Raw genomic sequence first — 14208 nt, forward strand, 5'->3', positions numbered from 1 at the left:
TATTTTCCTTCCATAACATATAAAGGAGGAGATAGTTCAATGATTTAGAGCTCCCCTGGGTCCAATCCCTAGTACTGCACACCCCCCATATAGATATGTAAAGCATACTTAGATATTTCAATGAGAAGAAGGTAAATTCAGGTCTCTGATGGCAAATTATGGTGGATACTGCCACACCAAGGGTCAGGCTGCTTTGCACATAGATGCACAAGTATAGTACTTTCTGTAGATTATGAGTTCTATTGTCTTAGATACCCATAGGAGCAATCAGAAGAATATATAAGCAAAATATCTTATATAAGGTACCAGGAAAAAGTATTTATATTCATCAAACCAAAAACGATCTTTTTCTCTAGAGAAAGAAATTTAAATTTAAATATAAGGTGCACATTTTATCCCACTTTCTTTTCATTCAGCAAAAAACATAATGATAGCAAATTTGAGAACATTGACAAGACCAGAAGAAGAGTAGAGAGACCTGTGTTGTTAAGGATTATTCCACTTTTTTCTTGCTAAGGAATCTTTATCAATAAAAGTCACTGTGTATGAACTCCCAATTTTATGGTGATTAACCACAGTACATAAGGAAAGCTAAGATCCACAAATGCTAAGAGATTTATTCAATTTATTGCAGAGGGATGGTAGGAGGTGGGAGCAGTGCTCATTTCACTGTCTTGAGACTGCAGTATTAGTCTCACATAATGATTAAAAACTCACTGAGCAAAGGACATTTAAGTATCTCACTTTCTTACTTTGTGTATTAGGAATCAGAAAAAAGATAAAATGAAGCAGTTGGCTAGGTCAATCAGAAGTGTTATGTGCTAAAAGTTGGGAAGATAGCTCAGTGAGTAAGCAAAAAAACATGTTTCTTAGCTATTGTATTTCTTAAAGGCTTTGACAAATTAACTTTTACTATAGTGCTGATTTTTTTTTTTTTTCCAGTACTGGGGTTCAAACTCAGGACCTTGCAATTGTGAGGCAGGTGCAGTGCCACTAAGCTAAATCCCCAGTCCCATGTATTTTGCAAACTTCTTTGACATACAAACATTTTTTGAGGGGTAGGATGGCAAATGAATGGTGTATTTGAGGAATTTTATGGCAGATGAAGGGGACACACAGGACCACAAGGTGGCAGTAAGATGCTGTGAGCATTCCTTGGAAAGCCCTGGGACAGGTTTGTAGGCAGGTCCCTCACAGGATGGGCCCTTCTACAGGCCACAGTGAGGGGAGCCACTGCGCAGCAGGGGAGGGAGGAAGGGACTTCGGGGGAGTGGAGAGGGGTTTCTTGTCAAGATGCTCAGCGTGGGGGCAGGAGTCTCTGGGATAGAGCACTCTGGAGGGCAGCAGTAGCTTGGGGTCTTTCACAGCCCTGGCTTTAAGACTTTGTGGTAGCAGATATTGGGTGTAGCTTGTAGGGCATATAAAGCAGGCTGATTGTGCATGGTTAAAAAATATGTTTATTTAGTTTATATTTAAAACAACTGGTTATGTAAAAATCTGTTTGGTGCTTGTAGGCTTTTGAGCTAATGGTCCTGACTGTGTTATGAAGAAGCAGGAGACCGGCCCAGGCCATCTTTGGGTTTTTATGTAATAACAATATAGTTAGTAAATGCTGGAGCAGATGATCTTCCAGGTCAAACAAGACTCAGACTCAAAACAATGTACAAACAAATGAAAGAAAGAGGAATGAATAGATAAGACAGACAGAGGGTTCCAGACTAGAACTAGCTTCCTCTAAGAAGAGTGCCCATACACACTGCTGCCTTTGGAAGGTCTTCAAACAGCCATGCTAATTTAAAAGCAAAGTGTGTCCTGAGGTTTCCCTTGGTGAGAAATGCTGTTCCAATGATGAGGCCTACACAGGCATGTTAGAATCATATTTCTTTCCTTTCCCCTAGTATTTTCAATCTTCCCTTTAAAAGAAAAGGTCATGGGCTGGGGATGTGGTGACAGAACAATTGTCTTGCATGCAAGAGGCCCTGAGAACCACAAATATTTGAAAATAAAAGGTATAGGCTAGAATAGCAACTCAAGAAAATATCTTAGATTTTCATTCCTTGTTTGTGTTTCTGAACAATCCCACTGATTTGCCCTTTTCCCTTGAGATAAAACCACCATTTATAAATTTCAGTAATTGAGAGAATGATTTCTGGCAGCATTTTTCAAATAGGTCTCAGGACCCATTTATTACTGCAGGTGTTTGGTCACTTGCTTGTCAGTGGGTCAAAATAGTCAACGTAGAACTTAAAGAGGAGAGGTTTATTCTGGCTCATGCTTTAGAAGTTTCAGTCCTGGCATGGTCAGCTGGCTCCAGGCAATAGTGGGATGGTGGAAGGGGCTGGGTGGAGGACAGCTGCTCATTTCATGGCAAACAAGAAACAGAGAGTCAAGGCAAGAAGTGGGAAGGAAGATGTCCCCTACGAGGTCACACCTAGAGTGACCACCTCTTCATCCAGACCCACTCCTAACAGCAAGTCAGCTATAGTGCTCCCTAATTCAGTCACTTTCCAAACTGCCACTTCAGATCTAAACCACAACAAAGATCTCAAAAGAGTTATTTATGTGAGCTACATTCATTAAATTAAAAATTAATTTTAGAAACAATAGAGTGATTTTTTTTGGTACTAGGGTACTGGTGGTTGAACTCAAGGGTGTTCTACTGAGCAACATCCCAGTCCTTTTTGTTTTTTTGAATACATAGTATTTTTGTGGCACTGGGGATCTAACTCTGGGCTTTGTGCATGCTAGGCACTCACTGAGCTGCATCCCAGGACTTTTAAATCTTCTGTTACAAGTCAGGGTCTCACTGAGTCACCAAGTTGCCCAGGCTGGACTCAATATGTAATTCTACCTCAGCCCCCCAGAGTGCTGGGGTTACAGGTGTGTGCCACCAAGTCCAGCTCCCAGCCCTTTTTATTTCAGGGTCTGCTTAAGTTGCCCAGGTTGGCCTTGAACTCGAAGTCCTCTGCCTCAGCCTTCCCAGTATTTGGGATTGTAGGTATGCTCCATCACCCACACCCAGAACTACTCAAAACCCATCAGTGACTAATCCAGCACACCCATGGTCCACTCACCTCCTGAGTCCCACCTATGAGCACAAAAGGCTCTGGAGAAACATTTAGGTATCAGCTGTGACAGAGGGAATGGATTTTTTCATTGAGATATGCTAATTTTATAGTCATAGCTATTACTTTATGTGTTACTAAAATTTTTCTGAATATATCAAGTGTTTTATGTTGAACAAACATGTTTTTGGGGCACAACATTAATAGCAACAGTATTTTTGTTCCCTTTCTCTCTCCAAAACCGTTCACTGAAAGATCACTTTCTTGTACTTGGATGGGAATTTTGTTAACAGCCTGACTTTCCTACCAGGAAATGCCCAACCACTGTTTTTTTATTATTGCTGCTACTGAGGATTGAATCCAGGGAGTACATCCCCACCTTTTACTTATTTAATTTTGAAACAGTCTCACTAAATTGCCCAGGCTGGCCTCAGACTTTCTACTGTTCTGTCTCAGCCTCCCCAAGAGCTGGAATTACAAGTGTGGTCATGCATCTAGCCCAACCACACCTTAAACTGGGAAAGGCACATTCTCTGGCTTTGATCCCAGTCATCTCCCCTTCAGGATGGCTCTCCCTCCCCCGGACCCCTCTGGCCAGCAGGAATCATTCACATGCCCTCAAAGTCTAGGAGCTCAGGGTGACTCTTAGCTGCAGCCTGACCCTCTTTTCAGGGTTTGGGCAGTGACCAGGCTCACCCCACCCCACAGGTCAGAGGTCAGCCTAACAGCTCCCGTAATGCCCCTCATTGGGCCCTCAGTGAAGGTGACAGCAGTGCCATCCAGAACATTCCCAACTCCTTGCCCCACAGCCCCAGCTCAGACCCTCCCAACACTTTTGGTGGACTGCAGGCTTCTATAGGGTTTTGAACTGGGTCCTCAAATATTTGTTTTGAAAATCTGGGCACCTGGCAATTTTCTCACTTTAGAATTTGTGTCTATGAATCTTGCTGCTTTGGTTAAAAGATCCAATTGAATGTCTTATTAAAGTAGCTCTATTGTACAGATGAAAACAATTTACTTTTGTGATCTAGAAGTCATTACATACACTTTTCGAGTATCTGCTCAATGGATGGCAATGTACTAGATATAGAATACAAAAGTAATGATGTGCAATGATTCTTGTCCTTCGGGAGCTTACTGTGGAGTTGATAAGGTCAGTACTGTTGTCCATTATAAAGATAGGGGAAAATTTGGTGGGATTTAGGTTTTTGGCTCTTTGGATCAAACCAGGTACTCATTTCTGTTGACTCTACCACCTATTAACGTATCTTATGTTGCTAGTGAGCTCAGTAATTCTCTAATTTATCTCAAAAGATTTCTGGTTTGAAATCTGATTAACCATTCCAACATATTTTCCAGACTTGAAAAAAAATTATTTTTTTCTGTGAACCCAGGGTACCCTTAAACATTTAAATGCTGGTTTTCCTGAACTCCACTTTTTTTTTTTTTTGGATGAGGAAGAAAGAGTTTATAGGAAACTAAAAAATGAGTAGAGGGAGATATGTTCCTGATAAAGTATATAAAGAATATACAATTATATACTCAAAGTTTTCATGAAACATTACAACTCATGAAGTTAAGGTACTGACATTAACAACAAAAATGAACTGATTTGAGGAAGATCAGTATGAAAATATTCTAATATAGTGATATCCAAAATAACTTTCTGTGATGATGGAAACATTCCATAGCTCTGTACTGTCCAATATGAAATCTGCTAGCCATGTGACCCCCCCCCCTCCTCCCCACCCTATACCAGGAATCAAACTCAGGACCTCACACTTCTCAGGCAGGCATGGCACCACTGAGCTACATCCCTGGCCCTAGCCATGTGAATTCTTGAAACGTGGTAAAGACAACTGAGGACATAAATTTTTTTTTTTGGTACTGGGGATCAAAGAGGCCATAAATTCTTAATGTAATTTAAACAGCCACATGTGACTAGTGGCTACCTACTCAACAGTGCAGTTCCAATGTTTCTTGAGTCAAAAACCAATGGTTGCTTTCAGAGGATTCCTCCAATTACTGCTAAGGGGTTGAAAGTCAAGTGTGGAAAAAGAGAAAAGCTCTTAATTTATTTCTCTGGCCACTTAAGATCTGAAATTATCCACAGCTTTTGGAGGCAAAGGCTGGCACAACCCACTCGGAAGAGTGTAAGGGAAGGACTCCTGAGTAAAACTCAGTATGCATGGCTTTCCAACTCCCAGCTAATGTCAGTGGGAATAAAAGGTGTAGGACTTTGGTCACTCAGGAAGATGCTTATGATTACACAGAATCAGGTTGTTTCCCTGGGGCCGTCTGTGCATGGAAATCACTACTGTGGAGCTGGTGGAGAGGTGGAGGTGGCACTCATTTTTGGACAGGGTTTGCAGAGCTAGATGAGGATTTAGAGGCAGAGGGACCCGAGGGCCCTTTCTGGCCACCTGGAGGCTGAACAGACCCTTTCTTCTTTGGGATAACAGTCTTGTTCTTGGTCTCAAACACTTTGCTTAGATTCTGCTTGTTCATGAAGGAGTTGGTCTCTCCTGTGAGCAGGTCTGTGTGGTACATGATGGGATTATATAAGCTGAACCATTGCTTGGCCTGTGGGCTAATGCCATAGCTGATGAAGGCATACTGCCACTGGGGCAGGCCCAGGTGGGTGATGAGCAGGTGATAATAGACAGTAAAAATATCTGTGAGAAAATGCCAGTATAACGCTCTGTCCAGGAACCAGATCTCAGTGTCTTATGCTAATGCTGGTTTTCCAGTCTGGTAGACAAGGCAAACCTTCCCATTCCTGTTGCATGAAGCCACGACAAATATCACACTTCAAAAGTCAAAATGAGGCTTCTCTGGCTGGTCCTCACTGACTTTGTATGTATTGTCCTCTAGGTCTGCCAGAGTCAGTGCATTAGGAAGTGAATACATAAAAGACTGGTTGAGCTCAGTTAGCTTTGAGATGCTGTTAATTGCCATGTTGCCCAGAGGAATGATGTACACATCTAGCTTCACACTCCAGGTCATGTGGAAGCCATTGGTCATCAGGTTAAAGTTCTTCATATCCTCAGGCATCATACAGTTATTTTTTTGTTCCCATGAAGAAATCATATGACATTCTGCAGATGCCTTTTCTATGATGGTCACCTCTGTCACACCTGGAGAAGATTCTAGGATGCAGCTGATGCCAAGGGTCAGCTTCTCCAGGGGTGGCTTGTTGCAGCTCATGGTGGGGGTGGTGTCTCCTCCATGGCTCTTGACCTGCTCGGTGAGCAGCTGGGAGTCTGGCAGAGAGCCCCAAAGGGCAGAGGAGGCTGGGACCCCACCTCAGTGCCTCGGCCTTTGAACTTGAGGCACACTGGGAGCTGTACTTCTTGATGCCTGAGAGCATGGTGGGGGAGGATGGGGGACCCAGGCTGGTCAGGCAGCAGCAGCTCGGTGGGGCACTCCTTGAACTCCACTTTTTTGGTAGAACTTTCTAATTATTTCATTATTCACAAGATCCTTTTTTCATTCTTTTTTTGAGACAGTGTCTCATTATGTAGTTCAGGCCAGCTTCAAATTCTTAATCCTCTCACCTCAGCTTCCTACTGCTGAGATTACAGGGATATACCACCATGCTTGGTTATCCTTGGGGTTTTTGATAATTATTTTAAGCAGTTTGCCTAATGATAAGGTTTCTGGTTGACTGTATACATTATTTCTGATTTAGTATCTATTTAAAATAGAGGGGAAGGGGCTGGGGATTTAGCTCAGTGGTTTCATCACCTGGTGCACAAGTGCAAGGACCCAAGTTCGATCCCTGGTACCAAAAATAAAAAACAAAAAAATAAAATAAAATAAAATAGAGGGGAAAATGTCAATTTAATTATTTCTAAACATTAACCACAAGCATTAGTTAAAATTAGCAAAGCTTTGGCCAGGGATTTAACTTAGTGGTTCTGCCACCTGCCTTGCAAGCACAAGGATCCAAGTTAGATCCCCAGTATCAAAAAAAAAATTAGTAAAGCTTGGTTTTATACCTGTTACGTAGCCAAGCTGTCCTCAGACAAATATAAGATAACCCTAAGATGACTATTTTAGACAAGTTCCAGGACTAGAGGTACCATGTACTCTTTCATGCCAGAATGAGGCATCAGCCAGGCTTGTGGGTGTGTTGGGAGCAATGCGCTATAGATCACTATGGCCAGGCCTAACTCACCTTCTCCCGTGAATAAGGCAGGGCTCTGAGGGAGGAGAACTGGTGACAAGAGGGTGTGGTGGACCAAGACCTGCCGAAGAAGAGGACTCTCTTTCTCCATGCCCATTCACTAGAAAACCAAGCATGATGTCCTGCAGACCTTAGCTACTCTCCTGGCTCCAGTTACAGACCAGCCCCTTTTACCTTTACCGCTATAAATAAACATGCAGCCATTTGCTTGGTGGTCTTTTTCTCCTATCAGGAGTGAAGGGTCCCACCTGGCCCCACCTATACCTTATTATATCTCTTTGTCTGTACTTCTTAATCTCTCACCATTGTTTCTCATTCTGTGAACCCTTCAGCCATGCAGGCTGTGGCAGGGGTGCATGCCTGTGATTGCAGCACTCAGGAAGCCAAGGCAGGAGGATCATCAAGAGTTCAAGGCCAGCCTGAACTGAATAGTGAGACTCTGTTTCAAAAATAACAACATGCCTTTCAAAGAAGTGGATGAAAATGGATTTGAGGATCCATGGTGCCTCACCTACTTTAAAATAGTGTTAACAGGGGCCAGGGATTTAGCTCAGTGGTTCTGCCGCTTGCCTCACAAGTGCCGGGACCCGAGTTCGATCCCTGGAACCTAAAAAATAAAATAAAAAAATGTTGGGCCGGGGATTTAGCTCAGTGGTTCTGCTGCCTGCCTCGCAAGGGCAAGGACCTGAGTTCAAGCCCTGGTACCAAAAAAAAAAAAAAAAAAGTTTTAACAAGGGAGGGGATGGAGAGCTGGCAACTGGTGAAAGGCTGGGGATGGTGGCACACCCCTGTAATCCCAGCTCTTGGGAGGCTGAGGCAAGAGGATTGTGAGTCAGAGGCCAGCCTGGGCTACACAGCATGACCCACCAAAAAAGAAACTGAAAAATGGGTTTCTTTGAATTCAGCTGTGATTGTGTGTTGAGGGTGCTTTCTCTTCGCAAGCTGGTAAGAAGGACTCTAGCTGTGTCCTTGGAGCTCGAGACACACAGTATATTAATGTCAAACAAAAGGGCAAAAGGCTGTGGTGCTGGCTCCGGCACGAAGAGAGGCTGAGGCGGAGATATACCAGCACTCTTCCTGCAGGCTGCCTTGGCTGGAACCGAGATGCCTTATACAGGTATTCTGCCTGCGAGAGCAACTTGGAGAGCAAGGAAACTGAAAGAGAAGAGATGGAAGTGTGCTGCCAGGGGCTGGGGACAGAAGAAAGCACAGCTGCTTGTCAGAGGAGCACATGTGCTTGCATCCAGACCTGCAGACAGGAGACAATGTGCTGACAGTGACTAGGGAAGTGGCAGCAGGTGGGATCTGAGATGCCTCAGAAGTGCCCGTGAGCAGGTCGGCTCCCTGCCCAGGCCTGAGCGTTGGCACAGGGCATGCCATTGATGGTGGCATCAGCTGGTTATTCCTTCATCTCTTCTCCTGCCCTCAGCCTGGAAGCAGCCTTTTGCCCTTTTGTTTGATATTAGTATATGGTGTCTCTCAAGCTCCAAGGACACAGGATAGAGTCCTTCCCAGCTTGAGAGAAAGAAATGAGTAGCCCCTGTGTGGCACCAATGGTGTTGATGTGTCCCCTTATTGACCAAAGCCCTCCCCTGCAGCAAGCCTGAGTGGGGCAGCCAGGAGCTCCAGCTTGAGCTTGTTTGGATCTTGACATACATCTAAGACATTTTGTGATTGAAAGAAGAGGGTATTTGTGATAAGAAATGCCAAGACATCAGAGAGTACCAGGAAAAATCAGTGGCAGGAATTTGAGATTTCATCTTGGTCTAGGGAGAAGTTAACCCCTTCACAGCATGTTTGTAATTAAAATAGTGCAATCCAGGAATTAAAATAATGCAACCAAAATAAGTGTCACATTATGAGTATCCCTTGCTTGTTCAGTTAAATACACATACAGCTCACGGGGTAGATAACAATACTTTCAGCAGGGATTCTGAAAAGATATATTAAGGGTTACCCTGTGATCTATTAAGTGTTAGATCTATCAAACATTCTACTTAAGAACAGCCCATTCCGGAGTTTGATCCCCAGTACCACAAAAACAAAAAACAAAAAAACCCCTAGCCCATTTGTTAGAATACAATTTTCTGCCTTCTCACAATACCTAAAATAGTGTACACAAAATGTACCAAGTCTCATTGCCATGAGTTTTTCTGCTCCTAAATTATTTTATTATTATTTATTTTAGTGGGTTAAACTCATCCACATGATACAAAATCCAAACAAAAGGCTACACAGTGAAATATTTTTCCTCTTGTCCCTTTACAAGTTTCCCTAGAGACAACCATTTATAACAGGGTTTTTTGTTTTTGTTTTTGTTTTTTGGCAGGGTTTCACTCTGTGTTCCATGCTGCCCTTGAATTCACTATGCACCCCAGGCTGGCTGCAAACTTGTCATTGTCCGGCCACAGCCTACTGCCTGCTAGGATTATAGGTGTACACTAGCATCCCTGGTATATTAGCAGTTTCTTATGTGTCCCTTTTGGCTCTAGCTCAAGAAATGAGGCTAGACTTTTGGTTGAGGCTGGTTGTCCAAACATGAGAAGAGATAAATTAGCCAAGAGACTTCCAGGAGAGTAATGACTTGCAGAATGACTGTTTACATTACAATCAGAGGCCGGGTCTGGATGGACTGGGCAGAACTACTGGCTTACAGGAGACCCAGGGAGTGTTAAAGTTTCTATGGTAGGATCTAGCATCGTGGCTCCAATTTATACAGGCCCCTGGGCTATGGCTGCTTTATGCTCCTTCAGGGAAGAGCCTCATCTGCTTGAATACAAGTCATTCTGAATTTAAAACATTTGATGTAATAAAGCATCAGGTGCAGTATCATGGCTGGAGACACATAGCTGGTGGATATAGAGCACTCACCACCTCTGCTGTCACCATCATGACCAATACTGATTGAGCTCTCACTGCGTGCAAGGTGCCATAGGAAGCACTTGACACTCATCATAAGGAAGCCATGGCATAAGTACGGTGACATGGCTGCTTTACAGATGAGGAAACTGAGTCCTGGGAAGGATGGTGAAATCCCTCAGGATGCTGCAGTAAATAGATGAAGCCAGGATGGAAACACAAGCATTCTATCAGACTGACCTGTTATTAGCGGGCAATCAAGGAAGTGTAAAATACGGATGTGAGGACAGTAAGTAACCACGGCCTTTAGGGCAGCATCAGTCAGGTGAATACAGTGTCCCATGTGAATCTCCTAGTTACAAAAAGAAAATCAAAGAAAACTGATCAACAGTGACAATATGAAAAAGTGTAGGGGACACTGATACAAAAAGAGCTAAGCATTTACTTGTGAATAAACAAAACAAATACACAGTAGATTAACTTATTAACTTATCTTGTCATGAAGTTTTATTTTTTCATAAAATAAAACTATGTAGAAAGGAACATTTTTAAATGAAAATACCTCCTTGTAAGAGTGGATGTAAATCTCCAACATGTTGGTTTAGACCTTTGGGAAAATAGTACTGCTGTATCTCATAAAGCTGAACATATGGTGGCAGTGTACCCAGCAATTTCACTCCCAAGTTTTTACCCAAGATAAATGAAAACATGTCTAAATAAAGGCATGGATGCAAATGTCTATAGCAGAATTTATGAAAGTCTAAGGCTGAAACACCCAAATGCCCACTGCTTGAGAAAAGTATAAACAAATTATGAAAGACCTACATTATAGAATACTACTCAGCAATGAAAAAGAATGCAGTTTCCACTTGGAGCAACATGCACAAATCTCAAAACATCACGCTAACTGAAAGAGGTAATGGTAAGGAAAGAAGTAAAAACAATGGACTATAATGAGCACACATCTATTCTTGGATGGCCTTTCTACCTGGCTGGACAGCATAGCTGTCCAGAAAGACAGGACGGGAAAGGTTTAGCTGTCTCAGAGGAAATGTCAGACATGAACTCTTGAACAGCTAGGAGATCAATTTTGACAACTCACACATCAGGAGACTCCTTGGGTCTGTTAGAAGCTAAAGCTTCTGGGAAGTAAGATTTTCACTGGGGTTTTAATGTGCTTTTATTTTCTCACTACTAATTTTTATTTTCTCTGGGAATAAAGAGGTTGGGGCAAAAAAAAATTCCAAAAATATCTGATTGATAAGACATGGGTCTACTAGGTTTAAGAAATAATTTCTGGGGCTAACTAAATTTAGTTGCCATTATTGTTATAGATACTTAAGTTACCTCTAATTTCTTGGCACAGAGCCCACTAACAAGCGCAACCACACCGCTGTCAGATACCTAAGCAAAGGGAAAAAGAAACAGCCCATGAATGAAGATGAAGAAAGCAGAATTTTCTAAAATTCATTAATCATTTAATTGCTTTCTATGCAGCAAATATGAATTTTCCTCATACATACTTCCCACTCATGCTATTTAAAATAATTAATATGCCAAATTATAATTTTTTTCAAATTATAATTATTTAGCCACCCAAAACATTAAATGGCTAACAGTTTCAACAACAGAAAGAATTAATGATGTTCTGACTAGTCATGGAAATACATGGGGCCTGCACATAATCTTTACATTTTAGATGTGTCAGTTATTTACCTGAGTAGCTGAAAAGTCCACATACTTCAAAAGTGAGCAGTTCTCTCCTAATGCACACAAGGACACATCAGTGATACTTAGGCATCCACTTAAGTCAATAAACTCGAGCAGCCGGCAGTTGAGTGCAAGAGCAAGGACTCCTTCATCAGTGAGGCTGTAGCATCTTTTCAGAGAAACTGCTTCCAGATATGAACAAGATGAAGCCACAGCTTTTATTCCTGGGGGGAAACACAGATCAATGGGCTCTCCATGTATGCTTGTGTGGGCTATAAAGTTAGTGTCCCCAAACAAAGTTCATGACAGAACTTCAAGGGGGCATGAATGAGCTGACCAACTTCTCTTTCCACAGGAGCAGACACAGGCAGGCTTGTGAGGGCCTGAGATATAGAACTGGAGGCTTATTTTACAAAGATGACTTCAGCACTCTAGGAATGAGCCATGACTCCCAACTTATGTCTGACCTAACATTCTCACAAGCATTAGGTAAGCCTTCTAGGATGTATGCTAGATTTAACTGAACATCCACAGCTCAATAAAGAATGGATCCAACTTAGTGTTCTCATTAAGTCTTCTCATTGAGAACACAGTAAGAAATGTTGTCAGCTAATGGCAGAATATCAGCTCTACTTTATGCCACTTCCCCCTCCACACATCAGAGGGCAGAGTACAAGGACTCTATGAGCAGCTCAGTTGACCCGGACTCTCTGCAGTGATGGGAGTGTTTTGCATGCCTGTCTACTGAGGCAGCCCCAGTGGAGTGCCCTGATGATCTGACACACGGCATGAGACTAAAGAACAGATGCTCTGACTGAACTCTTTTACATTTATTGCCACAGGTGGCTGGTGGACAACCCTGCTGGACACCACAGTTCTGCAGTTTACACGACAAGGCCATATGATGTTAGTATACCCGGCTGCCACTAAGTAGCTGTGTGGTGTGTGTGTGTATGCAGAACCTTGTCTGTGAGTTACTTGCATGTCAGTACTTGTTGGTGAAGTTATGGGAGAGGAGAGCTAGTGATTCCATTGCTGGCCTTGCTGATTAACCACACCAAGATGCAGAAACAAACCAGCTGGAGCCAGTTCTCTAGAGCCAGCATGCTCAGATAGCTCTGGGGTCAGTGAATTATACACCTTCATATGTGAATGGAAATACCAACTCAAGAGAGTCATGAAATTAAATGACCAAATGTGGGAGACCATGAGCAGAGTGTGTGACAACTGGTAGAGGCTTGATAATATGTAACTTTGCATTTACCAAAACCTTCTGTTTCACTTCCTGCTCTTTAATTTGTCACATAAGCTAGCATTTTTTTTTTTTTTTTTTTTTTTTTTTTTTTTGGTACTGGGGATTGAACTAGGGACCTTGCCCTTGTAAGGCAGGCGGTGAAACCACTGAGCTAAATCCCCGGCCCTATCACACAAGCTAGCATAAGGTTGTGTCAGATGGAAATGAATGTATAAATAGGGGATGTGAAATTGTACTCATCCTCCACCCTCCCCAAATAAATACTATAAATATTACACTTAAGATTTTCAGTGGAAGAAGGATGTCTTTGTCACAATAATTTGTATAAAATAACCAACCAATGGGAATAAGGAGGGTTCCTCTTTTAAAAAGCAGTGTTTGTAGGCCAGTTACATTGGTTCTTTTCTTTGCTAAATTTTTGTTTTCTTGGTAAAGTATGTTCAGTGGTATTAAGTAAATGATTAATTTATTTTGGGTTCAAAGACAAAGCAATATATTAATATGAAATAGCATTAAAACCTACATGAAATAAAAGTCAAATTCAAAATAGTGTTTATGGAGAAGTGGGGATAAAATGAGGTCACAGAAGGAAAGAGGTGGGTTATGTTTTCCCTATGTTTTAAAAAATGAGTGAAGTATGGCAAAATGTTAAAGCTTAACCAAACTGTGCTTTTAATACCTAAATATTTATTATGTCATTTCCAGTTTTATGTATTCTTTTAATTTTTTATTTTGACCTAATTTTTGCAGTGCAGACAAGCTGCAGACCTGGTAAAGGGTATTCATAGACAGTACCTGTCTTGCCTTCAACGTGAGCAGCTACATGGCCAGAGCTCAGCAGTGAGACTAGGACAGTAACACTGGTCTGTCTCTGTTTTTTGTTTTTAAAGAAAACCATCATATTAGCTTAACCTATCAATCAGAAACTTCTTCCTTAAGATTTAGTTTCCAAGTCATATTGAGTAAAATGGATTTTAGAAAACACTGCAGTTTTTTTTTTTTCCAATACCAGGGATCAAACTTGGGACCTTGTGCTTGTGAGGCAGGCAGCAGAACCACTGAGCTAAATCCCCAGCCCTAACACTGCAGTTCTTAAAGACACTATTATTACTGGCTTTGGACCTAAAACA

The 14208-nt window shown here is 42.1% G+C and overlaps 1 protein-coding gene, 1 long non-coding RNA gene and 1 pseudogene across 15 annotated transcripts in view; 1 reads left to right on the forward strand and 2 right to left on the reverse strand.

The window, feature by feature from the left end:
• LOC147821470 (uncharacterized) overlaps positions 1-13176 on the forward strand; it is a 33812-nt gene extending 20636 nt beyond the window's left edge. The window contains exon 3 of the long non-coding RNA XR_015446943.1: positions 12179-13176. This is a non-coding gene — a long non-coding RNA (uncharacterized LOC147821470). The remainder of the gene's footprint in view (positions 1-12178) is intronic.
• Amn1 (antagonist of mitotic exit network 1 homolog) overlaps positions 1-14208 on the reverse strand; it is a 66735-nt gene that overhangs the window by 10000 nt on the left and 42527 nt on the right. For 11 of the 13 annotated variants that reach the window (XM_004855036.3, XM_021236564.1, XM_004855041.3 and 8 more), the window contains 3 exons: positions 11830-12047; positions 11461-11517; positions 10354-10465 (listed from right to left, as the gene is read on the reverse strand). In XM_004855036.3, the coding sequence (XP_004855093.1) occupies positions 10354-10465; positions 11461-11517; positions 11830-12047 (387 nt within the window). Of the gene's footprint in view, positions 1-7765; positions 7862-10353; positions 10466-11460; positions 11518-11829; positions 12048-14208 lie in introns of all 13 variants that reach the window. The other 2 variants (XM_087200032.1, XM_004855038.2) reach the window with 2 other exon arrangements.
• LOC110344009 (tubulin polyglutamylase complex subunit 2 pseudogene) lies at positions 1435-7759 on the reverse strand (annotated as a pseudogene). The gene has a single exon (XR_015446940.1). The product of XR_015446940.1 is annotated as a tubulin polyglutamylase complex subunit 2 pseudogene (transcript).

Source organism: Heterocephalus glaber, unplaced genomic scaffold, assembly GCF_053883595.1.
Source record: "Heterocephalus glaber isolate CG9 unplaced genomic scaffold, H.glaber_assembly_v1.0 deba00001733, whole genome shotgun sequence".
Taxonomy (NCBI): domain Eukaryota; kingdom Metazoa; phylum Chordata; class Mammalia; order Rodentia; family Bathyergidae; genus Heterocephalus; species Heterocephalus glaber.